The sequence below is a fragment of the Clarias gariepinus genome, chromosome 19, assembly GCF_024256425.1.
Source record: "Clarias gariepinus isolate MV-2021 ecotype Netherlands chromosome 19, CGAR_prim_01v2, whole genome shotgun sequence".
Taxonomy (NCBI): domain Eukaryota; kingdom Metazoa; phylum Chordata; class Actinopteri; order Siluriformes; family Clariidae; genus Clarias; species Clarias gariepinus.
In genome coordinates this window covers 28,619,652-28,647,500 of record NC_071118.1, presented here as the reverse complement: position 1 = coordinate 28,647,500, position 27,849 = coordinate 28,619,652, and the positions used below count along the sequence as shown (strand labels likewise).

The 27,849-nt window shown below is 40.9% G+C and overlaps 1 protein-coding gene across 7 annotated transcripts in view; it reads right to left on the bottom strand.

Annotated features, from left to right (window-relative positions):
- nedd4l (NEDD4 like E3 ubiquitin protein ligase) overlaps positions 1 to 27,849 on the bottom strand; it is a 55,689-nt gene that overhangs the window by 13,678 nt on the left and 14,162 nt on the right. Inside the window, exons 4-16 of one of the 7 annotated variants that reach the window (XM_053477946.1) lie at positions 21,386 to 21,424; positions 21,064 to 21,117; positions 13,035 to 13,085; positions 12,607 to 12,657; positions 8,833 to 8,894; positions 8,236 to 8,338; positions 7,486 to 7,646; positions 6,643 to 6,778; positions 6,221 to 6,415; positions 5,414 to 5,491; positions 2,448 to 2,504; positions 1,720 to 1,821; positions 1,367 to 1,516 (exon numbers count right to left, since the gene is read on the bottom strand). In XM_053477946.1, coding sequence (XP_053333921.1) covers positions 1,367 to 1,516; positions 1,720 to 1,821; positions 2,448 to 2,504; positions 5,414 to 5,491; positions 6,221 to 6,415; positions 6,643 to 6,778; positions 7,486 to 7,646; positions 8,236 to 8,338; positions 8,833 to 8,894; positions 12,607 to 12,657; positions 13,035 to 13,085; positions 21,064 to 21,117; positions 21,386 to 21,424 — 1,239 coding nt within the window. Of the gene's footprint in view, positions 1 to 1,366; positions 1,517 to 1,719; positions 1,822 to 2,447; positions 2,505 to 5,413; positions 5,492 to 6,220; positions 6,416 to 6,642; positions 6,779 to 7,485; positions 7,647 to 8,235; positions 8,339 to 8,832; positions 8,895 to 12,606; positions 12,658 to 13,034; positions 13,086 to 17,563; positions 19,074 to 21,063; positions 21,118 to 21,385; positions 21,425 to 27,849 lie in introns of those variants that run through there. The other 6 variants (XM_053477947.1, XM_053477948.1, XM_053477942.1 and 3 more) reach the window with 6 other exon arrangements.

Here is a 27,849-nt window from a genome sequence, read left to right as displayed (position 1 = left end):
GAGCGGCAAATGGCCGAGCAGCACCGAGGCTGAGGAACAGGTTTTACACAGCGGCCGGTAAAGACCTGCTGCCAAGAAGAGGAGGAAAAAAAAACTGTACTCATGCTGACTATTGCAAACACACACACACACACACACACACACACACACACACACACACACACACACACACAGAGAAAGAGAGAGAGAGAGTGATGATGAATCAAACCCAATCTGTACGACAGCTGCAAAGCTCACTTCATCACACACACACACAGACACACACAAGATTTCGTAATCATGTCTGAGGTCGTGACCTTTGGAGCTAACAATTATTTAAAATCCAGAGGCAGCACAGAGCTCGTGCACAATTCTGTAATGAGAAAAGAAATAAAAAAAAAAAAATACAAAAACCTTATTCTGTGACATTAGTTTTGGCACCCTAAAAAAGAAGACTCTTTCTGACCAACACGATCCAGTCCGAGAGAGCAGCGTCTTTGAGTGATGGATTTGTTTTTCCCTGTGTGAAAACCGTTCCCCAGGGGAAGCGCCGGTCATCGGTCGTGCTCGTGGGTCAGAGAGAGAACGGCACGAAAAAAATCTTCAAAGTAAAAAGTAAATCAATAGAAATGTGGTTACACTGTTTGGAACAGCAGAGAGACGTCTGAGGATCAGATCAATAGAGGAAAACCAGACGCATTAGAGCGGAAACTCTAGTAATTATTATTTATTTTGAAATATTAATGATGTCATCGTCATTACGGATTCTGATGCCGCTAGTACTATTACTACTACTAACATTTTATTATTATTATGTAAATTGTAACAATAATAATAATAATAACATTTTATTAAAACTGTAATGATTCATTTTTATAATTTTTTTATAACAACTATAACATTATTTAAATTCATCAAATATATAAAATATAATATAATTTTATAATATCAAATTATGTAGCTTTATTAATTTTTTATAATTTTTTACAATCAGTTTTTATAATTATACTATTAGAATTCAAATTTCAAATTAGAAAAAAATGTAGTAGTATTAGTAATAATAATTACTAATTAATATTAGTAATTATTTATAATAATAATAATAATGTATTATTAACATATTATTAATAAATTAACATTTATTTTTACTATTACAATGAAAATTGTAACAATATTTTGATTTTGTTATTTTAACTGTATTATTGTTGTTATTATTCAAAGTAAAAAAAAAAGTAGTAGTAGTAATAATAATAATGATAATAATAATAATATTCAGCCCTCAGTTAATCTGTATCTAAAGGCCGTGATGCAGACAGCAGAGTGACGTAAAAAAAAAAAAAGAAAAAAAAAGAGGGGAGCATGGAGGGACAGAGGGACGGGGTCTCACCTCTGGAGGAGTGGACAGGGTGACGGTGGGGGAACTAAGGCTACGAGGTCGGCGTATTTGGGGTTCACTAAGATGGCCGCTGGATGAAGGTGTGGTAGCTACAGCGCCTCCTACAGCTCCTGCAGGAGAACTCACTCCATCTTCAGTGTGCTGGAACAGAGGAAAGGTCGCGGTTAACAGGAGCAACACACACACGCACACACGCACACAGATGTCATAATTTAGTCCACAAAAACTCTCTTTCACACTTTGTCACATATTTTAACATAGACAGAGCAGACAGACAGAGCAGACAGACAGACAGAGCAGACAGACAGACAGAGCAGACAGACAGAGCAGACAGGGTGCTGTACCTGGAGAATAGGGCGTGTCCATGTTGTGCTGCGGTTGTTGTGATTGACGTAATATGTTCTACCTTTAGCATCTTTTCTCTCCTCCCACCCTGAGGGCAGGGACTGAAACACACACACACACACACACACACACACACACACACACACACACACACACACACACACAGAGTTAAACAGGAGAACTGAACACTCAACTTAAACCATGTTGTTGGTTGGGAGCCACCGAAGCTGATCTGTCGTAGATGAGGTCAGGAGGAAGTGAGAAGTAGATACAGAGAGAGAGAGAGAGAGCGAGAGAGAGAGAGAAAGAGACACACACACACACAAACACACACACAAACACACACACACACACACAAACACACACACAAACACACACACAAACACACACACAAACACACACACAGCTCTGCTGGCTGAATACCCGTGTTACAGGGTGTTACAAGCAGTGGAGAGTTTTATTGATGATTGCGTTAGATACTCAAGTAAAAAAAACAAACAACAACAACAACAAAAGAATCTCTGCCAAACCAAAGTCCCCAAACACACAAACAAAACAACAACATTAAACATGGAGATGGGCGGTAAACCACCCACGGTGCACACGACATCACGAAAAACCAACCAAAACTAAAATATAATAAAACAATAAACAAAGGAAATCAGAAGAGTGTGTGACAGAGTGAGGAGGAGGAGGAGGAGGAGGAGGAGGAGGAAGAGTGCATTACCATGGACTGCTCTAGGCCTGTGACCGTTTGGGCTCGGGTTCGTCTGGACTGCGATGTCTGCTGACACACAACAGCTCAGTTACACGACAGAGGCATGATGGGTAAATTAGCTGTGTGTGTGTGTGTGTGTGTGTGTGTGTGTGTGTGCGCAAGAGAAAAACAAGTAGTGAAAATTCTAAATCACAAGAGTGAATTTAAAGGGGTTTTATAGTGTCTGGAGTTGGAGGTGATTTTTGGACGAAGAGTGAGTTTAAAGGGGAGGTGAAGAGGATATCTTGTCTGTGGAGTGAAATTAAAGGCATGATGGAGCAAACACTCTGTGATCAGGTTCTGAGGGACGGACGTGACTGTCACAGTGAGAGAAAGAGCAGGGGAGGAGTTTAGAGTCTGTAAATGAAATAATAATAATAATAATAATAATAATAAAAATAAAGCAAACACTAAAATAACAAAATGTGTAACTATTAGACATGATCAGACAGTGAGTAGATTAGACTGGATCAGACAGAGGAGTAGATGAGACTGAATCAGACGGATGAGTAGATCAGACTAGATCAGACGGGGTAGATAAGACTGGATCAGACGGAGGGGCGTAGATTAGACTGGATCAGACGGATGAGTAGATCAGACTAGATCAGACAGGGGAGAAGATTAGACTGGATTAGATGGATGAGTAGATTAGACGTGATCAGACGGAAGTAGATTGGACTGGATCAGACGGGGGGGAAGATGGATTGGGTTGGATCAGACAGGGTAGTAGATTGGACTGGATCAGACAGGGAATAGATAAAACTGGATCAGACAGGGAAGTGAACTGGACTGGATCAGACAGGGGATTAGATTAAACCGGATCAGACAAAGTGGTAGATTAGACTGGATCGGACAGGGAGATAGATTGGACTGGGTTAGACAGAGGAGTGGACTGGACTAGATCAGACATGGGAGTAGATTCGACTGGCTCAGACGGGAGTAAATTAGACTAGATCAAACAGGGAGTAGATTAGACTGGATCAGATTAGATCAGAGTGTCTGAGGAGAGAAAGCCTGAAGTAACAGGACGACTGAGACCGGAGCGTGTGTGTGTTATAACGGTATTACATCACTCCAGGTCTTAAACAGCTCACAGGAAACACACACACACACACACACACACACACACACACTTTTTATTTCAATGCTAAGTTTATCAAACACACTGAATCCTCTCAGCTGCTCTCAATAGAACAAGGAATCAAATTAACTCCAGGCTTAAAGCCAGGTGATGATGTCACTTCCTGTTTCAGCAGCAACAAAGCACCAAAATTATTTTCTCAATGGACCCTTATTTGTTAGGTCAGAAATATGTGAGCGTGCACACACACACACACACACACACACACACACACACAGGGAGTGTGTGTATTTTGGGAAATACAGAATAAAGGAAATATAAACACTGGCTCATCTCTGAAATATAAATCGCATATCAGCAGAAAAAAGCAGTCACACAGAGATGAGACACACACACGCACACACACAACGGACAAAAATACAAGCCAAAACCTTCAATATCAGAGTCAGAAGGAGAAAACAAGAGAATGAAAGGAAAATGGATGAAAATGAGAAAAAATGAAGAATAAAGAGAAGAGAGGGGGAAGGAGTTATGGAGGTAGAAGATTAATAGAAAGAATAAATAGAAAATAAAGAACATGAGAAAGGATGAAAGAAAGGAAAGAAGTGGAAGTAAAAAGGAAGAGAAGTGGGTAAAGGAAGACAAAAGTGAGACAACGAAGGAAAAAAGATGAGGTATAGGAAAAGTCAAAGGAAGAAGAGGAGACAAAGGGCAAAGAAAGATGAATGAAGAAAAGAGACCGAAGATGGTAAAGAAGGAAAGGTGGAGAAAAAAGAAAAAGAGGTAAAACAGGAGGAGGAAATGGAAGAAAAAACGGATAAAGTATAGGACAAATAAGAGGCAAAAAACAAATGAGTGTGGAAGAAGTGAAAAAAGAAAAGAAGAAAAAGAAAAGGATGAAAAAGAAGAAGTGGTGTAGGAATAATAATAAGAAGAAGAAAACAAAGATGAAAATGAAGAATAAGTGGAAAAAGAAGAGGAAGTAGAGAAGAAAAGAAAAAAAACAAAAAGAAGAGGCAGTAAAGAAAAGAAGAAGAAGAATAAGAGTGGGTGGAAAAGAAGGAAAAGAAGAACAAGAAGAAGAAAAAGTGGAAAAGAAGAAGAAGAAGAGGAAAAAGGTGGTGCTCAGTATCTCAGTAGACTGCTGGAGCCAATCAGATGTGAGATTACTGCTGAGTGACGCCAGAGCTTTGGACCTGATGGAATGAAAACTCCAGCAGCAGCAGTTTCACTTCCAGGGACGTGAGAAGCTCCCTCTACAGGTCATGCTCGTCTTACCTGCAGACGCTCGAGAAGACATTTAGTGTCCGAGACGTGGCTGTGAAAAGTAGCGTGAGCTTCTCTCAACATCCAGGAAATAAGGAATTCCGGCGGCACAGAGAATCCGAACAGCAGAACGTTCCCTGAATGTTCTCCCGGCGTACGAGAGGAACGCGCTCGCTCAGCCTCGAACCTGCCGCACTGACTGACTGACTGACTCACTCACCCGGCAAGTCCCGGCACTTCCACCCCGCCTGCAGAGGCGTTCCTGCACTCACCCCGAAAAAACACCCGCAGCTAAATAAATCTCAGCTGAGCGCGCAGAGCCACGCCCACTCCCAAGACCTGAAGCTTCTTCCCTAACAACACTCAATGAGGAATGAGGCAGGGATGAGGCATGCACACACACACCTACGCACACACACACACTTGGATTAAAGCCACTTGTCATGAGGAGAAACAAGAAAAGTGACACGGAACGTGTGGTTCAGGTTCAGCAGCATCCTGTACAAAGAGTTCATGAAAGAGAGAGAGAGAGAGAGAGAGAGAGAGAGACTGTGGAAGAAAAAAACGAGGTGACATGAAAGAGACGTACCATAGGTGAGGGAGTCTGAGCCTGATCACTCACTCCATCAGTCATACTGGAGGAACGCAACCTGGATGACAGGAGAGACTGAGAGAGAGAGAGAAAGAGAGAGAGAGAGAGAGAGAGAGAGGGAGAGAGACATTGAGGAGAAAGAAAGTAAGAAAGAAGAGAAAAACACAAAAGAAAAAGAAAAAAAGATAAAGAAAGCAAAACAAGGATGAAATTGAAGAGAAAGAGGTGGGAAAAAAAAGAGATAAAAGAGAGATACCAAAAAATAAGAAGAGAGAAAAAGAAAGAAGCAAAAAAGATGAAAAAAAACAAAAACAAAAGTGAAAGAGACAAGAAACAGGGAGGGGACAGAAAAGAGTGAGACATCGAAGATCAAGAAAAGAGGGAGAAAGACAAAAGACAAAAAAAGAGATATGTGAAAGAGAAAGACAAGGAAGACAAGGAAAGAAAGACAAAAATAGATTAAAAAAAGATGTACAAGAGACATAGGAGAGAGACAGAAAAAGAGGAAGAGAGAGAGAGAGAAAAAGACGAGTATCATCCCATCCCTTCTAATCACAATTCACATTCCCATCAAATTTTTTCCATCTATTTCTCTTTTTCTCCACCCACATCTGTCTTCATTCATCCCTCAATCCAAATCATCAAATCAATCAGAAACATCCCTCTATCACTTCAATCCATCAGTTCATTCATTATCTGACTGCATACAAATAAATTTTAATTTCTACTTAATTTACTATTTAATCCACTCAACATCATTGTGTTAATCTACAGGCTCCACCCATTCCCCCGTCCTTCTCTTACCCCGGTGTTGTTAGCTCCGCCCACCTCTCCGTTGGTGCTAGGCGTGAGCGACAGCCTCATGCTGATCTCCTCTGAAAACTCTGGAGTGCTGAACTGATGAATGGGCGTGGCAGAGGAGGCGGGGCCAGCCACGGCCTCACTCATCCCCGAGAAATCCTCTTCAGTGATAGGGTCCCAGGACTGGGAGGGGAGGGGCTAATAAAAAATTTCCCAATAACAAAAGGTATGATTTATCTTATTAATACATTTTTTTATTTCTGTCATTCAGAAGAATTTAAAAGCATTTATAAATATTGAATAAAATAAAATAAAAGTATTACACGACATAAACATCTGTATAATATAAATGAATATAAGAAGAATTTAATTTTAAAATATTAATTTTAACAAGGCATAAGCGAGGGGTTAAAGGTCAGTCTCACATCATCGAGCTCGCGGGGGTCGAGGTGTTCGTTCTCCAGGTCCTCGCTGATGTGACGTCTGGAGCGGAACACCCGGTGCGCTTCCTGGTTGATCTGACGCTGGTGGTTATCGCTTTCTGTATCCGATACCACGTCACTGACCGACAGAAATGGAGAGAGAGAGAGAGAGAGAGAGAGAGAGAGAGAGAGGAGGGAAGCAGGAAATGACATCACTTCTCTTCCTGAAACAATGCTCGTCAGCATGTGAACCTGACACACATCCCATGGAGGAAAATGTTTTTTTTTTTTCTTTCTTCCAAACTGAAGTTTTTCTTCCATCACCAACACACCATGTCTGATTCGCTTCCTGGAAACAGTCGACTCAGAGAGTGACCCCTTCATCACTAGAGTTCACTCTGGGTCCTGCACCGCCTAATGACCCGTCCCGAGGTGCGAGAACACACCCAAATTATTTGTGTTACAAACAAAACTATAATAAACGCCGCCTCTAAAGAGATCCAGACTAGTTTTTACAGTCTACGATTCTGGATCCGGTATGAAAGCTGGGGTGCCAAAACTTTTGACTGCCTATATGTGTAAAAAAAAATCTATACATATATAGAAATTACACACACACATTTGAATTTGTGAGTGAGCTGGAGTGAGACGCCTGAGACACCTGAAGTGAAGTGGGCGTGGCGAATGCAACTTTATGCTAATGAGACGCAGTGACACGATGGGCGGCGATAAACGAGTGCGATGGAGCGATGCAGATGCGCCGAGGGTACTCCTGAGACCTTCAGTGTGTGTGTGTGTGTGTGTGTGTGTGTGTGTGTGTGTGTGTGTGTGTGTGTGTGTACATACACTGTACTGGGTCTTTTCCATTGTGTGGTTCGGTTGTTGTGATTGACGTAATACGTCCGGCCGAGATTATCGACTTTCTCCTCCCAACCTGTAGGCAACGGAGGAAGAAGCTGCTGAGAGCGCCGAGAACCGCCGTGATCCACCGAGTCCACCTCCCAACCCTGAGAGAGAGAGACGGGGGGGAGAGAGAGTTAGACGACTGGAGAGATAGAGAGAGATCAATTAAAAAACAAATAAATGGGGAAAAAAGTGGAAATTAGAGAGAGAGAGAGAGAGAGAGAGAGAGAGAGAGAAAGAGAGAGACAGAGGAGCAGAAAGAGATAAGGAGAAAGTTTGATAGACAGGGTGAGAGAAAGGCAAGTGATGGGGGTTACAGACAGAGACAGAGAGAGAGAGAGAGTTAGAGAAGAAGAGACACAGGAAGAGACAGAAAGGAAGAGAAACCAGAGAAGGAAAGTTAGATGGATGGAGAGACAGACAAGTGAGGGGGAGACACAGACAGAAAGAGAGAGAGAGAGAGAGAGAGAGAGAGTGATGGAGAGACAGGAAAGCAGAAAGACCAGTGAAAATGAGACCAGAAAGAGGGAGAGAGTTGGACAGAGGAGAAGGGACAGACAGAAAAGGAAGAGACAACAAAAAAATCAATTAGGAAAAATAAACAGATGGGAAAAGTGTGGAAAAATAAAAAGGGAGAGAGAGAGAGAGAGAGAGAGAGAGAGAGAGAGAGAGAGAGAGAGAGACGGCGCTCACCTCGGCCTCCTCCCTCATCTCGCCGCTCTCCTCCTCCTGAGCGCCGTTCTTCGGCAGGTATGCCATCTTCAGCCTCAGGTAACCTTTAACCCTCGACTTATGACTGCACACACACACACACACACACACACACACACACACACACACACACACACACACAACACATTTTCACTGAGTGACAGGACGTATAAAGCATTATAGCTGGTACAGCGAGGGCCAAAAGTATTCAGACAGCACATGCCGTGTGTCACAGTTCTCTCCGTGTGCACAGAGCAGGCGATGTCACTAATGAGTTCTCTTTTTACTTTTACTTCTGAAGACGGGATGGTTTAAGTTTAGATTTTTAGTTTCAGACGTGTGCTACGAGGCTAATGTGGCTAACAATCTCACAAGCTGTAACTTCAGGATTCTGCACTACAGCTGCTCCTTCCTTTCTTCCTTTACTTGAAGCTAAAACCACTTCCATCACTTCATAGCTTCTGGTTTGTAGACGCAGTTTAAAAACAACAAGAGAGACAGAGAGAGAGAAAGAGAGACAGACAGAGAGAGAGAGAAAGAGACAATAAATACATATACAGACAAAAAGAAAAGTCTGACCTTCTTGGCCTGAGGAGGAAGTCTTTAAACGTGTACGGCCGCTCCATCGCCGGATCCTCGGTCTGCGGACAAATGAAAAACAAAACAAAACAATCTTTACAATAAAAGAAAGCAACAGCCAGCTCTATTCCATCGCAGGGAGGTAAAGGTCTGAGCAATGCTGAGTGAGAGAGAGAGCAAGAGAGAGAGAGTGAGTCAGGAGAAAAAAAAAAAACTAAACGGCAGTTAGGGGCTGAACACTATGGCGAACTTCCAGAGTACCGCTTGCGTAATCACCATCTCCTGTTACATATTCCATGCAGGCCACAGGTTGCAGCGCTACAGAACAGCAGCGCTTATTAGCGGCGCCACGAGAATTGACGACATCAGCAAAAACGCTGTAGCCCGAGGACGGACGTAAACAAGGAAAAATAAAAGATTTCAGAACCCAGGAGACGAAACTGCGTCTAAGGGAAGCTCGGGGTAAACCCGCGGCGTGTTCGAGGTGGAACTTCTTCCAAGAACAAACATGTTGCTGATCATCTGTTCCTCTTTATTTACTTACTCAGGGCTGGACGTCTTCAGAGGCTTATTGTGTCCAGCACTTAGCGCAGGATATTAGAAAGCAAATCAGATTTGACGAGAGATGTGAACAGCCCAAGGGGGGGGGAAACCCAGCGCCGTTATAGGAAGTGTCTGAAGCGCCGCTCATATCCGCTAGATAAATTCCGGTATTTCCTAAAAAAAAACAAAAAACGATCCTATCGCACCAGGCCGGGGCACGAGTGGACAACTTTAAACCGTTTCCTCTTTATCTCTCTGTGGTATGGATGTCCTCTGGGTGGAAGTGTCCATATCCAGGGCGGGAACGGTCCACAAAGATCGCAAAAGACTCCACATACTGTATGAGAAACCTGTCCGCTGTATACAGCACGCCCATGACTACAGGTCCACATACTTCATGGACAGGAGGACAGATTAGCATTTTCAAATTAATTCAACGACTAGTTTAAACAGAGATCCAGGATTCTTTCGAATCTCTAAAATTCGCCTTAATATGATATAGCACCAAGATTAGTCACACTAGGGATCCAGGACCATCATAGTCCAGAACAAGAGGTGCTAGGCTTTAAAATATATACACACAGGATTAGCTTCATTCTAGGTCTAGCGATAGCTTTAATATTAGTCCAGGACTAGCTGTAATTAAGGTCCAAACAGAACCAATGCTAATTATAACATGCAAACAGGACCATCGTTAATATCAGTCCAGGATGAGCTTTAGTACAGATCAGGATCAGCTTTGACACAGGTTTAGGATTAACTTTAATTTTAATCCAGGATATTTTCGGATTTGCTTCATGTTATACTATACTGGAACAGGTCTAGGAATCAGTTTTACAGCAGGTCTAGAACCAACTAACAGTAAGTCCAGAAGTAGTCCAGAAGTCCAGAAGTAGTCCAGCAGGACAAGCTTTAACAAACATTAGATTAGTTTTAACCCGGGTCCAGGATTATCTTACATTACATATTGGTCCAGGATTAGTTCAGGACTTGCTTTATTATTACTCCAGGAAAAAGTTTCCAAAACTCATACTAGACTAGCTTTAGGATTATCTTTAATATTGGTCCATGACTGGTTCAGGATCAGTTCAGAACTAGTTTTAACATAGATACAGGATTAGGTTTAGCGCCGACCCATGACGGCCCTTCATATTTGTCTCCTGGACTAACTCTGATACTAAACCCTGGTGTGTTTAGGTGTAACAGGGTCGTTGTAATACATTGTCCAGTGATCGGAAATATTTTAAACCAAATTCAGTTGTCCAACAAAAGGTTTTCAAAGTGCAGAAACATTCCTCACTTATAAAATTTACTTTCAGACCTTCTAAGACTTGTACAGACCCAGAGAAACCGGGGACTAACACGAGTCCAGTTCTGATCCCGGTTAAACCCCAGCTCTCGACTAGCTTTTAATGATCATGGGTCTAAATAACAGGTGGGAATTGTGGGATCAGCACTAATATACGTCCACACGTCGAGCGCTAGGTCAAACAGGGTCTCAAGTTCATAAACTAGTCATAAATTCAGAGGAAGTGAGTAAGTCAGGTGACGTGTAACAGTGAGTGTGCAGAACACGCTCCAGCTTGTAATTACACCAGACGCTAGTCCTGGATTTAGCTGGGAGCCCACAGCTGCGCCCGCGACCACTGAAGTTGTGTAAGAAGTGATGAGACAACAACTCTCTCTCTCTCTCTTTATCTGTTCCATATTTAAATCTTTTATAGTATTTGAGGAATAAATTGTTGTGGTTTGCTTTGATTTACGGCTGACTTTTTTTTTTCTTTGCTGCTTATGTTTATCTAACAGTGGGGCTGCTGGAGATTCTGGGCCCCCTGAAGACCTAATGTACTGGGCCGGACCTCGAAAAAGCCAAGAGGTTTTTAAATTGACATTGGATTTGTACGACCCCCAGGAATCATCCATACTCACCCATACAACCAATTAGATCACAGTTCCTCTGTTCCTAATATCTCCAATAACCATTCTGATCAAAGTTCCTCTTCCCATTTATACAATAGCCAATCAGATTGCAGTTCATGTCCCCAATAATGCTGTAACCAATCAGATCACAGGTCCCTAAACTAATAATTCTGTAGCCAATCAGATATCAGTTTCTGTAAATTTGAAACCGACCACATGACTAGCTTTAACTGATGATTCATGACAAAAACAGCTGGAGTTTTAGGCTGACATCATTTTAAATTGAAATGTTTTCATTATTCTTCTCCAAACACCATTTATAAATTAGGAAGCAAATAGAGACTACCATCGAGCTACATTCTGACAAAATCATCGAATTGCAAAACGTCAGATATACATTTAATACTTAAAGACGTAGCCCAATTTACCAAAAATGATCCAACACGTAGCCTGAATTATAATAAAGTTATTAATATATAATGTAACTTACTGATTCCTGAATTCTGTAATATTTTTCATTATGCCCTTATTTGTACAGTTTGTTTATTTTACTAGTTACATTTATTTTCTTTCGTATTTCATTTCTTTTAATTAATATTTATTCCTTATATATAGTTTTTATTTTCTTTTTAAGGTCACCGGCGGTCGTACAAGCATTTCACTGCATATCGTACTGTGTATGTGACAAATAAAATTTGAATTTGAATTTAAATCCTACATTGAATGTGAACACAGAATGGTTACATGGTTGCGGCTCACTGCTGACACCTAGCGCCAAAAGCGGGTATTGCACAATAAGATGCTAGCTCAGTTTAAATTTCCAACTTCAACTAAGTACAGTTTCTACTGAATTCACATAAAAAAGAGGAAACCTGTCAGATAACTGCAATAAAACGTACGTACATGACGAAAATGGGGTCCAGGACCCGTACCAGAGGCTCTGGATTTTAATAACTAAACTGGTGTGTATAAACTCTACGCTAAAATATTGTTGTTGGCAAAATCTAAATGCAAAGGCTTTGTTTTGCCTAGATTACTGAAGCTGTGTGTGTGTGTGTGTGTGTGTGTGTGTGTGTGTGTTTACTACGGCTTGTTGTTCAGCCTAGCATTACTTTTCCGTTGTTAGCTGAAGAGGGACGCCCTCCTAATCCGACCCGTGTGTTTACATTTCAAACGCATCCCCCTTGTTTCCACTCCCTACAGGGAGAGGGGCTTCGGAGGAGGTTCATGCTTTCAGTAAACCCATCCATGAGGGCATTCCAAGCAACACACACACGCACGCACACTTACTTGCTTACACATTAAACTTACCGGCAAGTGATTCAGAGGCACGTCCACCTGTCCCAGGAAATCATCTCGAGTCTGTGTGAAACAGAAGAGGAAGAGAATTAGCTCTTAAACTTTAGCGGGACTCAAGGGACAAACACCCGCACACACACACACAGAAACTACACAACGCCAGAAAAAATAAAAAAACAAAATAAAACAACAATCTGAGGAACAGAGGAAAAGAAAGACAGAGAGGGAGTGAGTGAGTGAGTAAGTGAGTGAATGAGACCCAGGTTTTGATTACACCAGAGATGTATTGTGTAAGGGAAGAGGTCAAAAGTTCAGTAGGTCAGGGGTCGTGCGTCAATCACCGCGTGAGAAACCTCCGCTCGCACCCTGGAAGCCAAACGGTGAAGCTAATCCATGCTGCGTGGATGGTTAGCGCTAGCTCTCCTTGCGGACTCGTTTACCTGTCCGAAGTGGAAAAGCCCGTTCTTGTGTCGATCGTGACCGGAGTGAGCCTGCATGTGGAATAAACTGGTTTAAACAACAAAAACAACACACACACACACACAAAAAGCATTGTGGTTTTTACCACAATCACACTGTGCCAGATCCGAACACAACTCCGCGTGCTGAAGTGTGTCCTCGTGTCAGATCGGACCATGAAGATCCTCTAACTGTAGATCTGGGAGGACAGAAGTTGGCCGACTTTGTTAATGAAATTTGTCGCGTCCATTTTCGTTCTGCACTAAAACGGGCTCGAGCTCTAATCTCTCGACTCGCATTCAGATCACGACAGTGATATATTTTACAATGTGAGAATTGTGAGGCTGCGAAATCAAACCCAGACCATAAAATCAATAAAATCTGATGCGTGTCCTTTCCTTATAAACATCAACAGAGTCCCACATACTGAACTCCAGACAATTCTGGTCCCTGGCCGATCGACTGGTTCATCTCTACTATAAATGTAAAAATAGGTTTTTATCAAATTCATTCTATAGTCAGTGAGGCGATACATAAATCACGATTTAGAGCTGAATCACCCCGCCTCACCCCCATCTCTACCAAAAATGCTGTTGCAGCTCATCACCTTGACAACATGCATCGAAGGTGGAGTAAACAAACATGTGATCAACTTTCCTGACAAAACACCCCGTAAAGCATTTGGAACAGATTGGACAAGCGCTGCCAGACCAGTTAACCTTTGACCTTCGGTAGGACTCCAGATCCTTTTTTCCGCCTTCGACGCACTTTCATCTGGGCGAGTTTGTCAGAAATACTGCGACATTCAGCCCACTTTCTGCACTTTGTCTTTCCAGCTCGTTTGACATTTAAACCAAAGTCCAGCGCGTTAATGAGAACACAGGGCCTCTGTACGGCTCTAAAGAGCGGCCTTCAGTCTGAGCCGAGAGACAGAGAGAGAGAGAGAAAGGGGATGAGTCACTCAGTGAAGAGCTGTGAGATAACACTGAGATCATCCACACTGAGATTTTCCTTAATTTTCAGCAAAAGCTACAACCGGATACATACAACCTCGCCATAAACCACTGAAAGTTTAACGGCAGGCGATTCGTTCATGCAAAAGAAGTGTATGCAAAAATACAGAAATTTAAAAACGTCTGTAAATCATACAGACTGAAGGGAAACTCCTTCATTCTTCCTCAGAGGGTTTTCCACAAATTCCTATCGCCATGGAAACTCCACAACAGGAAGTAAGAAGGAAAGGCTCAGGGTTAACAAGGATAATTATAGGAGCTGAATTGAACTGATGTCTGGTCATCGCAAGAAAAGCACAAACATCAAACTCTCTTTACCGTAAAAAAACTAAATCCTTCCTACAAACCTACAGCAATAAAGCTTATAATTACCAGAGCCTTATTTGGACGGGTTCAGTCCTTATCAGTGATTTTTATTCGATCTGGATCACTGTTTATCCCCTGCGACTCTCTGCTAATCTGTCCAGCTAAAACATAAATATTAAAGAATGTTTCGGATGCAAACGCAGCTACACGTGTTAGCACGTACCATCAAGGCTAAATTAAACTAATTTCCAGAGATGTTAGAATCTGCCACGATTAGATCCCACAATATTACAAAAATACTACAAATACAACTATAAACAACTGCGGTAATTTTCTGAGCAGCAGCGGCAGAAGCAAAACGCAGTGGTAGCAGCAGGTGTATAAGTGCTAGCAAAAGTAGCAGTGGTGGTAGAACTGGGTATAGTAGTAGTTGTAGCTGTTGTAATGATGGTAGTGATATTAGTACTAATTAATTAGCATTACCACTATTTAGCGGAGAAACGGGGAGATCAGAAAGAATTTTAACGCGCACAATTTTTTATTATGTAATGCCATAAGAATGTGTTTCTGTTGCGCAGTTTACACACTTGGGACAGAATTGTTTATACCTAAGCCTGATCAGAACCAATCACACTAAAAATATACACACAGTAAAACCTTGGATTGCGAATAACGCGGTTTGCGAGTGTTCCGCAAGACGAGCAAAGATTTTAAATAAATTTTGATTTGGAAAACAAACAAGTCTTGGTTTACGAGTACCGAGTATCATTTATCACGCATGCGCTTCTTCTTTTGTCGTCGAGCGTCACATGATCACAACTGAGCCAATGGTTTTTCTCTCTCCTGCGCTGCGGAACTGGGGGTAATCATCTCCCCTGCTGGGTCTTAGTGCTCTTACTGGTATAATCAACATCCGTGCAACTGTTTACTATAACACTTTGACCACGTGTGTGTGTGTGTGTGTGTGTTTGTGTGTGTACATCATGCGTGTAAAGCCAAATCGAGTCTCATTAGAGAGGTTAAAGATCCATTTTTTCTCTCTATACCAGCCTGAACTTAGTGTCTGTGTGCGCGTGTGTCATTGTACACTGTGCGCACACACAGTATTTTTTATTTTTTTTTAAAAGGTAAAGTGCAGGTTAATTTGTTTTATTTTTACTTTATATTTTGTGTAAATTATTTTTGTGTATTTATGCATTTATGAATAATTTGTTAATTAATTCTTATGGGGAAATTCGATTTGATTTATGAGTGTTTTGAAACTAATTATGCTCCTAATCCAGGGTTCTACTGTATGTGTGTATATATATATATATATACACATATATATATATATATATATATATATAAAAGAATTGATTTTGGAATCAGTGCAGCTATACGTCAATCAGCACATAACAAGAATCACGATTCATAACGGAATTTTTTCCGTCTTAAGTGATTTATTGTAGCAGTAATAATAATAAAAGCAGTAAAGGCAGAAGTAATAGTAGTAATATTGGCAACTACTGTAGTAGTGGTTGTACTGTACTACTGTAGGCAGTAGTATTAGTGGATGGAGAAGTATTAATGGAGAGAGTAGTAATAGTGGAGGCAGCAGTATTAGCGGAGGCAGCAGTATTAGCGGAGGCAGTAGTAGTAGCAGCTATTTTTATTCCTCATCCTGTAACGCTCTGTTCCTTTTCCTGATCCGTCAGCTCATCATGTACATGCACAAACTTATTTCCCTCCAACTACTGGGAAGTTAGTGCAGCCTAGCAGATTGCAACACGCATGTTGGTGGAAGAAGCCAGGCCTCATAGCACACTAAAAGCTACGGCTGTAACACAAGCAATAACAGGAACTCACTTGTTCTCTTGACAATGCACAATGTTAAACAATATTACGAATGCATAAAAGTCTTTCTTTAAAAATTAATACGTCATTGCTGGCAAAATGCTATGGTATAAAAGAAATAAAGCATTTCCAGATGCACTATTATAAAATAAAATAAACTCTTTGAGGTTGTAACAGTAACTCTGCTTCACTGGACCATTCCTTTGTTGATTACTTTTCTCCAAAAGCATGACTCACCCTGACCTTTTACCCTTTTAAGACAGTAAGTGAGAAGACACCTGTAAGGAGACTGAGTACCCAGCAGAGGACATGTGATCATTACGGACACTGGATTCAGCTGACGCATACAACGCGGGGATTCCCGGATACCTCGCTTCCAGTAACGTTTTTTTTTCTTCTCTTGAACCGTACAGCGAGGTAGAGACACTGAAAAGCACGCCAGTCTGCAATCCATCAGAGTCGTTAAAGAAACCAAGGGTCTAGAGCTGAGGTTTAGTTCAAGCTTTGAGGTTAGAGTAATTGTTTTTACACTTGGACAGCAAAAAAAAAGCCATTGTCTAGACTTGGATGTTTTCAGCAAACAGCTCAGAACCGCTCTAATCTGGCGCTGATACGCGCAGGTCTTTATGGGCATTTTGGCTGTAACTGTATCCTAGACCTTAATGACCACAGAGCAGCTGAGGCATACGGTGACCCAAGTCGAGGGAGAAGGGCTGATCTGAAATCCCAACAACAGCACTTGATGCAGGTCTAAAGATAGAACAGCTCGCTCTTAAAACGCAGAGGGGGAAAAAAAAAAAAAAGTCGTGCTGAAGAGCGATTCAGGACAGGCAGACAGGTCTGTCAGCGCCAATTGCCGCTATTTTACCCTCAACACTGCACGCATCTCTTATTCGTTTTTATTTAAGTTTAATGATTCTTTCCGGGAAAAAAAAAATGTTTCCAAAGTCTGAGGTTCTGAAACCAAAAACCGTGTGGTTAAGTTTTTCTCCTGCCTTTCCATTTTTCTTAATCTTTCCTACTTCCCAGAAAGTCCTCACACCCCCCCTTCACACAGTCCCAAACTCACTACCTCATCTCCTCTGCTTTTCTCATTTGCTGTCCACTTATTAACTACCAACACTGTGAATTATTGACAACACGTCACATTCCAGGTCTAGACATACACATAAAAAAAAAAAAAGGTACCAAGAAAACAAAAAAAGTATTAATAATATCAAACGAGCCATCTGGTACAACACAGTGCTTGAGATCAAAGCAATGCCATTCCAGCAACAAAAAAAACGAATCAATAAACAGACCAATGACAAAAAACAGCATACCATGTGAAATTCTAGCCTCCCAGTGCTAATTACCTCTGGGCAGTTCCAGGTAGGTGCTTTTCCAAAGCTAATATCCTGTGTCGAGTTAGACCTGTGGTCGCCTCCTTGGCTGAAATAGATCTTAAACTTGGCTTGCCTTGGATCCTGTTCTTTCCTGATCTTAAAGGTGCAGCCTTGAGCGCCGTCCTCGTCGTCGAAGCTCTCCGAGATTGGAGCATGAAGATTAGGCATAGATCCGGGGCGAGATGGTACCTGTCTGGGATAGAGAGGCTGAGAAGAAGTGCTCCTCTCGAGTCGGATTCGCGGGTAACGTACAGTGCGGCTACCCTTACCCATGGGGTCGGCTGTCTCTCGCTGGCCGTTTGTACTCACGGTTCTTCCCCCGTCCTGTTGGAGCTGGAAGACGAGTCTCCGAGTGCCAGAATTTCCATCTGCGGTTGGCTGAACAGACCAACGGCAGGCCCCGTTCTGCCCATCCTGGCTGTAGGGAACTATCCTGAACTGTTGTACATCAGATCCATTGGAAGAACTTTGCTGGATACAAAAGCCACCTATGCTGATTCCTGGAGAACTCTCGCTGCTGACTGCCAACGGAGAGCGTCCGTTCTGTAACTCGCACGGCCTGACGCAGAAAACTCGCCTCTTAGGCTGGGCGGCGTCCATTCCTGGGTTAGTCTGATCCATAAGCGGAGACGTCGGACTATATCTTCTGCGGTAAACTGCAGACTGGGAAGACAGCCAGCCCTCCGTAGGTGCGGTATATGCCGGAGCTGGATCCTGGAAGTATCCTGGTGGTGAATCCATGCACTGTAGGTCGTCCTGGGGTGTAGAAGAACGCTGCAGGGAGATCTGCATGGAAGTGCTCTTGGTGGGCCTTGGTGGTTCAGTTTGACTCTGGAGCTGGGGGATAAACATGGACGAGCTTCTTTTTAAGAAATTGCCAGAAACAGGAGCGTCTTCTTCGAGCAACGGGTTCCTCGGACGCATTTGGAAAAGCATGGTTTCAGCTCCAGACACGTTGTTATTATTATTATAATAATGTGTATCCTGGTCTTCGTCCTCCATTTCTTCTATCTCGGGAGCTGTGTTGCTGCGGTTGGACCCAAAGTAGAGACGCAGCCGGCGAGACATTCTCACGTCTCCGTCTGGTTCCAGTTGACTCCGTCTGTTGCCCACCCTTTTTAAACGTGTCTGATCGTCTCTCTGCAGCCTCTCTCACTCACCCACACGCTTTTTCCCCTTTTACTGTTTGCCTTCCCTCGCTCACTGGGAGAGAGAGAAAAAGCAGGAGCGCATAGTAACAAGAGAAGCACAGCCAGAGATCTGCAAAGTTCAGACCACAAACTCCCAATGAGACTGTGTGTGTGTGTGCGTGTGTAAGGAAAGGGGGTGGGATGTGAGGAGGTGGGGGTGAATCAACCCACTACCATTTGGCAAACTGTAAGCGCTGCACCTCGATGGTGACAGGCAGCAGAAATAACCAGAGTGACAAGCAGCATTCCAGGCATGATTGGGTAAGGACTCCTGGCACTCAGGAAAGCCGAGGTGAGGGTAGGATGGCCTCGGTCACGTGCCCCAAAAATGGCACAGACTTCCCGTCCCTCTTAAACACGCCCCACCACCAACCCGAGAGATCTAAACAGCCTTCTGTCAGCTGCCACTGATCTGTCAGAATGAAACCAGGCCCAGAGGGAGAGAGAGAGAGAGGGCCAAAAAAAATGAGAGCAAGAAGGAAATACGCAGAGAGAGGGAGAGAGAGAGAGAGAGAGAGAGAGAGAGAGAGAGAGAGAGAGGACATGTCTGAGACAGGAAACGGTCTGCGCAAACTCGTAAATCTACACTGTCTCTTTATCGCGCGTTGTCACACACATCAAGGACACAAAAAGAAGCCAAGAAAGATTTGGAAGCTAATCAAAAAGTCCTAAAAGACTCATTTAAACGATAGCTTTCCCTTTAAAACCTAGTCTCTGCAAAAAATAAAAAAATAAAAATAAAAAAAACACACGACTGCGTCATTCATGAGGTAGCAGGTGGCTTTTGAAACGTGATCTTATTTATACAGATGAAGAGCTTCAGAGCAAAATCAACAAACTGTTTAAAAAAATCTTTGTAAGAGAAGCATCAGAAAAATATTCTCAACTTTCATTAGACCATTAAAAGTCAAACTTTTGCACAGGAGAGTAAGAAATGCATGTCGTATATCAAACTCTACATATTGAGATGCGTGTCGTAAAGGCTACACGTCACTGCGAGATGCATGTTGTACATCGTTCGGTACATACTGAGATTTATGCCAGATATATTGTTCACTACGAATTGAGTTACAGGCTGTTTATCGTGAGCATTACATATGGGAATTTGTGTCGTTTATCCTAGAGAGAGATATGTAACGTACCGTGATGTGTGTTATGAGTGATATCTGATTATATCTGATCATTTTAAATAAACTCTATTTTGTGTCGTTACAGGAACAATAATAAATGTTATGAAATCAGTCACTTTTTTTCCACCCTGCAGTCAGTCTCACACCACACAGAACACCTAGCACAAAAATCTCATATCTGAGAAGGACACGACAAGAAAAAGAAATGGGCAAAAGAACAAATAGAGAGAGAGAGAGAGAGAGAGAAGGAGAGAGAAGGAGAGAGAGAGATGCTTCTGCTCCTCAGACATATAAGGACATCCCGCAGAGGCTAAGGAGTCTCAACACTGATATAGTGCCAAAGGATATACACACACACACACACACACACACACACACACACAAAGCTTATATCTGTATACTGTACAATTACACACAGAAAGTACTGTGCATGCAAATGTGTATCAAGCACACACACACACACACACACACACACACACACAGGCATGTACACAAACAGAGCTATACCTTATACGCAAATGTGTGAAGTTCCACATACATGTGTATGTGTGTATATATATATGTATGTCTGTGTGTGTGTGTGTGTGTGTATATGTCTGTCTATCCATCTATCTATCTATATAAACACACACACACACACACACACACACACACACACACACACACACACACACACACACACACACACACACACACACACAGGTTCCGACTTGCTGCATTTCCAGCCTGAGGCAGTGAGGATGTTTTATTCAAATATTATCGTCATCACTGGGAATCACTCCAATAAAACCTTGGACACACACACACACACACACACACACACACACAGAAAGAGCGAAACACAGAGAGGGAGAGAGAGAGAGGGAGAGAGAGAGCGCACTAGGGGGCGCTAACCCCTCACTGTGTTAGACACAGTTAGACTCAGTGGAGTGGTGCTTGGCCCCGGAGGCGTCTGTTTCATACAAAACACAAAGACGCTGTGCAGAAAAGAGGAGCGTTCCTCCACACACACACACACACACACACACACACACACACACACACACACACACTTTCACCCCTGCTGAAGAAGGGTGCTGAGAATCCTATTCTCACACTGAAACTATTACAAAATGGGTGTGTGTGCTGGCAGAGAGGAAAAGTTTCTCACCAGCCTGTTCTCATCGAACACCTCGAACAGGAGCCTGTGGTTCTGAGGACACACCTGAGACACACACACACACACACACATACATCAGTGTGCTTTACCACCAAAAAGCCAAAAGTAATACAGACACAAGACTGATGCAGTTCTAATCAATAACCATCATCATCATCATCAGCGCAGGTTATTTTTGTGCAGAGAGAGAGAGAGAGAGAGAGAGACAGATGTAGAGACAGAGATATTTTAGATTTCCTGTGAAATCCCACTCAGGGGAAATAAAACATGTAAAAGGAGAGAGAGAGAGAAAAAGAGAGAGAAAAAGACTCACTCTGAAATAAAACTCCTCGTTCCATTTGGGGTTCAGAGTCTGAAAGAGAAGAACAGACACATTTAATCAGTCAGAGAGAGAGAGAGAGAGAGAGAGAGAGAGAGAGAGAGAGAGAGAGAGAGGGAATAAAATAAAGGCAGACAAAAACAGAGGGAGAGAGAGAAAGACAAAAAAAGAAAGACAGGGAAAGAGAAAGAAAGAGTCAGACAGACTCAAAGATAAATAAACAGGAAGAGAGAAAAGAAAGTTAGTACAGGAGACAGAGAATGAGAGAGAGAATGAGAGAGAGAGAGAGAGAGAGAGAGAGAGAGAGAGAAAACAGACAAACAGGAAAGAAGACAGAAAAAAGAGGGAGAGAAAACACAAAGCAAGACAGAGAGAGAGACAAAGAGTCAGGAGACAGAGAAGAAGAGAGACAGACAAAAAGGGAAAAAAAGACTGGGGAAAGCAGGAGGGAAAGACTAAGAGTCACAGAAAGACAGAAAAAATATATATAAAAATATACTTTTGAATTTGATTTTGAGAGAGAGAGAGACAGTTTTTCCTTGTAATTAAGTTACCGAGCATAATAATCCTGATATATAACATACTGTATATAATATACATATTGATTTAGCGTACCCGGTGATTTACCTCGGTTACCATGGCAACACATCACCCACCTGAAATCACACTCCCTGGCTCTCTCTGCACTACACTGACTGCTCTGCAGGGGGCAGCAGTGAGAGACTGAGCTCACAGTCAGCCTGCTGTAGTGTAAGTGAGAACAGGAACGAACACGGTCCACAAGTGCTGTGTGTGTGTGTGTGTGTGTGTGTGTGTGTGTGTGTGTGTGAGAGAGAGAGAGAGAAAGGAGCCGAGTCGACCCTGAGAGATCGGGGTCGTGTGTTAAACACTAAGTGAAGCTCGATGTCAGTGCGGCGATGTATTGATTAGCCTTTTGCCTTAAACGCTCGCTCTGGAGACTGTTTATCGATTAAGAGAACACACACACACACACACACACACACACACACACACACACACACACAGAGTAAGTGAATTACCGCTTATATAAGCAAACCTTTTCCATGTAGCTCTTTATTACGAGTGCGAGATGTGATTATTTTCCGGTAACAGCGCACACTCGATATTCCTCCTCACACCGCAGCGACACGACGTCCTTCCATCCATTTAAAGCCACCCTTTATTAGTGCTAATCTCATCAGCTATTTTAAATTTTAGTTTTAGTCCCGGGATGTTAGTTTAAAAAAAAAAAAAAAATCATCAGTAATATCAGTACTTTAGTCTCGTTTTAGTCAGAAAAACATTTAAAGATTTTAGTCTAGTTTTAATCAGAGAATCATTTAAGGATTTTAGTCTAGTTTTAGTTAGAATCATTTAAGGATTTTAGTCTCGTTTTAGTCAGAGAAACATTTAAGGATTTAAGTCTAGTTTTAGTTAGAATCATTTCAGGATTTTAGTCTCGTTTTAGTCAGAGAAACAATTAAAGATTTTAGTCTAGTTTTAGTCAGAGAATCATTTAAGGATTTTAGTCTAGTTTTAGTTAGAATCATTTCAGGATTTTAGTCTCGTTTTAGTCAGAGAAACAATTAAAGATTTTAGTCTAGTTTTAGTCAGAGAATCATTTAAGGATTTTAGTCTAGTTTTAGTTAGAATCATTTCAGGATTTTAGTCTCGTTTTAGTCAGAAAAACATTTAAAGATTTTAGTTTAGTTTTAATCAGAGAATCATTTAAGGATTTTAGTCTAGTTTTAGTTAGAATCATTTAAGGATTTTAGTCTCGTTTTAGTCAGAGAAACATTTAAGGATTTAAGTCTAGTTTTAGTTAGAATCATTTCAGGATTTTAGTCTCGTTTTAGTCAGAGAAACAATTAAAGATTTTAGTCTAGTTTTAGTCAGAGAATCATTTAAGGATTTTAGTCTAGTTTTAGTTAGAATCATTTCAGGATTTTAGTCTCGTTTTAGTCAGAAAAACATTTAAAGATTTTAGTTTAGTTTTAATCAGAGAATCATTTAAGGATTTTAGTCTAGTTTTAGTTAGAATCATTTAAGGATTTTAGTCTCGTTTTAGTCAGAGAAACATTTAAAGATTTTAGTCTAGTTTTAGTCAGAGGAACATTTTTAGTCAAATTTTAGTCTAATTTTAGTCTAATTTTATTCTAGTTTTAGTCAGAGGAACATTTCAAGAATTTAGTCTAGTTTTAGTCAGAGAACATTTTTAGTCTAATTTTAGTCTCGTTTTAGTCAGAGGAACATTTAAGGATTTTAGTCTAGTTTTAGTCAGAGGAACATTTAAGGATTTTAGTCTAGTTTTAGTCAGAGGAACATTTAAGGATTTTAGTCTAGTTTTAGTCAGTGGAACATTTAAGGACTTTAGTCTTGTTTTAGTCAGAGGAACATTTAAAAATGTTAGTCTAATTTTAGCCAGAGAATCATTTCAAGATTTTAGTCTAGTTTTAGTCAGAGAATCATTTTAAGTCTAATTTTAGTCTAGTTTTAGTCAGAGGAACATTTTTAGTCTAGATTTAGTCAGAGAAACATTTAAGGATTTTAGTCTAGTTTTAGTCAGAGAAACATTTTTAGTCTAGATTTAGTCAGAGGAACATTTAAGGATTTTAGTCTAGTTTTAGTCAGAGAAACATTTTTAGTCTAGATTTAGTCAGAGGAACATTTAAGGATTTTAGTCTAGTTTTAGTCAGAGAATCATTTCAGGATTTTAGTCTAGTTTTAGTCAGAGAATCAGTTTTAGACTAATTTTAAACTAGTTTTAGTTAGAGGAACATTTTAGTCTAGTTTTAGTCAGAGAATCATTTAAGGATTTTAGTCTAATTTTCGTCAGAGAAACATTTAAGGATTTTAGTCTAGTTTTAAGTCAGAGGAACATTTAAGTATTTCAGCCTTGTTTTAGCCAGAGGATCATTTTTAGTAGATTTAGTCAATGAAAACGTAACATTTTAGCAATAAGATTATTATTAATTAACCCTACAACCCATCTATTCTAGCCAAGATACACAAGATCTTAGTTTTTCACAAAATAATTATCTTAACATTTAAAATTTATATTTTTATCTGATGTTTAATTATAGACAGTTTAATTATAAAATAATATAAAATAAAATACATCACATATAACAAAGCATAATCACCACAAAGAGTCTGTAAAACTGGGTGATTATTATGGGATGCCTTGATCCATCTCTTCAGGTTTGTGGTATTTTTCCCAGTGATTGTGTTTCCCCCACTGTTCCCCCTCCGAAATTACGGCACATCGGCTTTCTCTCTCCGGTTCAATATGAAGAAAATGGGCCCAAATATCGTCTCTTCTCTTTGGCTCAGCAATACGTCTGTGATGACCAGGAGTTAAAGACGACTGAGACCGTAACGTCCTGATACGAGTATACGGGAAACACACCGCTACTCGCGCCGTAATGAATGAACACCATTACAGGAGCCACACACACACACTCTGTCGCCCGCTTCTCATGTGTGTGTGATACATTAGACCTAATTAAATAATATATATAATTACTGTAACTATAAACAGTTGTGTGTTTCGATCTAAATCCTTAAATTTCAATCCAAATCCATCCCCATAAATATTGTGTATTGTGAAGAGTTCACTCTGTCATGTAGAGAGAGAGATTTGTTTTAACACACACACAAACAGGAAAGCCTTTTATGGAATGTGTTATGTTTGCTTTAAGAATATCTGGTTTCCAGTCATGCGCAAATTCAAAATAGGTCAGCAGTGAAGCGTGCACAAGTGTGTGTGTGTGTTTGTGTGTGTTGAATTTCTCTGAGACACCCCGTTCGCCCCCTGCCGGTCTGAATAGTCACCCACCCTCACATCAGGGCGCTCAGACCGAGCTCACGCCAGGCTCATCTGGGGGCGGGGCTTATAATTGTTAGAACGGCTTCCGAGCCGAGGATCGCGTGCACGTTTGCAAAACAGCAGCCACTTCGTTTAGATTTCCAGTTTTTTCCCCTCTCCTCTTTGGTACAGGAACAGAACAGAACAGTTCACTGCTGACTGACAGAACGTTACGTCACGACACATCACCGCGTACCAATATTTGAGAACAAGGACCTGATGCCCTATGAAAGATGTTATTGTAAGTGATTCATGCTGATAAAAGTTTAAATGATTAGAAAGTGATTAACCGATAAAGTTTGTTTTGGCAAAATTTCTCTGTAGATCACCACTATAGTGGAAGCTGGTTTGTTTCTTTCTTTCTTTTTTAAAGTCATGCCAGCTTCTACGGCTATATTCATGGCGAGAATCAGTTTTATTTACTCGATATTAAAACTAGATTAGATGTTTAAGATAATTTTTACCTAAAAGCTCTTAAATCTAAATTAAATTGTAAATTTGGATTTACCTTTTTAAAGACTTTTTTTGTGTCAACAAAATGAAAAGTTACTCGCAGGAGCAGAAGAATTAAAGCCTAATAAAATATGTTTGATGGACAGGTGGGTTTTTATGCGACGAGCACTGTGGTGAGTGTCCTATTCTGCATCTTGTATAAATGGCTTTAATAATAACAACTTAAAAAATGTATGATCATTATAATGATGTTTGTTTTGTGTTAACAGCAGGATTTATTTCATGTACTTTGTTACTTATTCTTCATGTCTACTTTTAACATTTGTTTCAGATCTGTGAAGTTATAGAGCGCCTATAATTGTTTGTTTTTTTTTAGATAATGCTTCTTTGGCGGTTTCGTCTTCTTGCTTGTTCTCAGGGATTCCCGAGTGTTTGGAATATAAAAACTATAACTTAAATTAGGATTTCCATAATTGCTGGATGATCGGAGTTTTTTTCTTTTTTTAACATTTTGAGACATAATTTTAAATCCGGTTATTGTTAAGAAATACTTTAATGATGAGGATTCAATAAACTTCAAAGCCATTAGCCGCGTATTTGCCTCTTGGTTTTTTTTTTTTTGCGAAAGCTGCTGCCACTTCATTTCCAGATTTTTTTGATCCGTCCGTGTATCTACAGAGGAGGACTTGCCAGTCAAGCGATGTGAAACATTAGACACTGAATTTTTAGCAGAATCGGACAGAAAGAACGAGAGAGAGAGAGATGAAGAGAGAGAGAACTGATAATTAGTTTTATTACAGTTAATTATTAACGATTCTTGGCTGATTAGAGTTTAAATGATTAGAAAAACTTATTAAACAATGTTCGTTTTTGATAAATTTCTCTTTAGCTCACCATTAGCTTGTTTGTTTGTGCTTCTTTCTTTTTTTTAACGCCATGCCGGCCACTACTGCTATATTTATGGCGAGAATCAGTTTTATTTATTCAATATTAAAATTATCTTTTCCCTAAGAAATGTAAAACTAAATTTTTATCGTCATATGATCTGATTTTTTCGAACACTTTGAGACCTGATTGTGATTCCGTTATTATTAGGAAATCCTTTAGTGATGATGATTCAAAGGAATTTAAAGCCATTAGCAGAGCATTTGCCTCTGCCGTAAAAATCGAACCTTGATCCGCGACGCGTAAAAAAAAGCCTGACGCGGTAGATTTGTATGCAAAAGCTGCTGCCACTTTATTTTTACAGATTTTGATCTGTCTGTGTATGTAGACATTTGGATCAAAATCAGAGAGAAACAACTAAGAATAATTTGTGTTTTATTACAATAAATTATTACTGATTGTTAACATGTTTAACTAGCGGTTAAGAAAAACTTGCGAAATTTGTGACTCTAAACAAGACATTTGTACCTTTTTGCTTGTTTGTTTGTTTGTTTTGGCTATCTACTTAAAGTGCTGTGAACATTTGGTTTAATAAATCAATACAGCGTTCAGTCTCCATGGCAACACTTCCTGCACCATCACCGAAGTCGAAACAGGAAGTAACATGGAGTAAATGACGACGTTGCACGTGTTCCAGAATGTAAGTGTAAAACTACACTAGCCTGTTCGATAACGTTTAAAAATTAGCAACGATTCTTTCATTCCTGAGTTTACTGATATTAACAGATGACCTCAATTACTGAATTCTAAGATTTGACTAAAATAAAACTTAGTCCTAAACGAAGTGTAACCTCATGGCACATGTGTCGTCCTGATTCCTGACTGTGAGGGAAAAAAAACCTTGGACGAGGACGAATCTCTGTTTAAGATCAAAGCCTTAAAATAAAAATCTCACTCTCACTCTCTCTCACACACACACACACACACACATCCAGTCACACACTGATACTCGGTGCAGATGTGTTTCTGCTCATCAGCCTCACACTCGGAGCGCTAGCAGCTGCCCGGCGCTGGCGTGATCGCGAGCTGACGCTCAGAATCACATCACTGTTCTGAAGGAGGATGAAGACGAGGAGGAGGAGGAGGAGGAGCAAGGTCCTGAAGAGGCAGCACCATGGAAACACTTCCTTCTGCTCTGATTTAGAGCTATTTAACCACACACACACACGCACAAACACACACACATACAGAA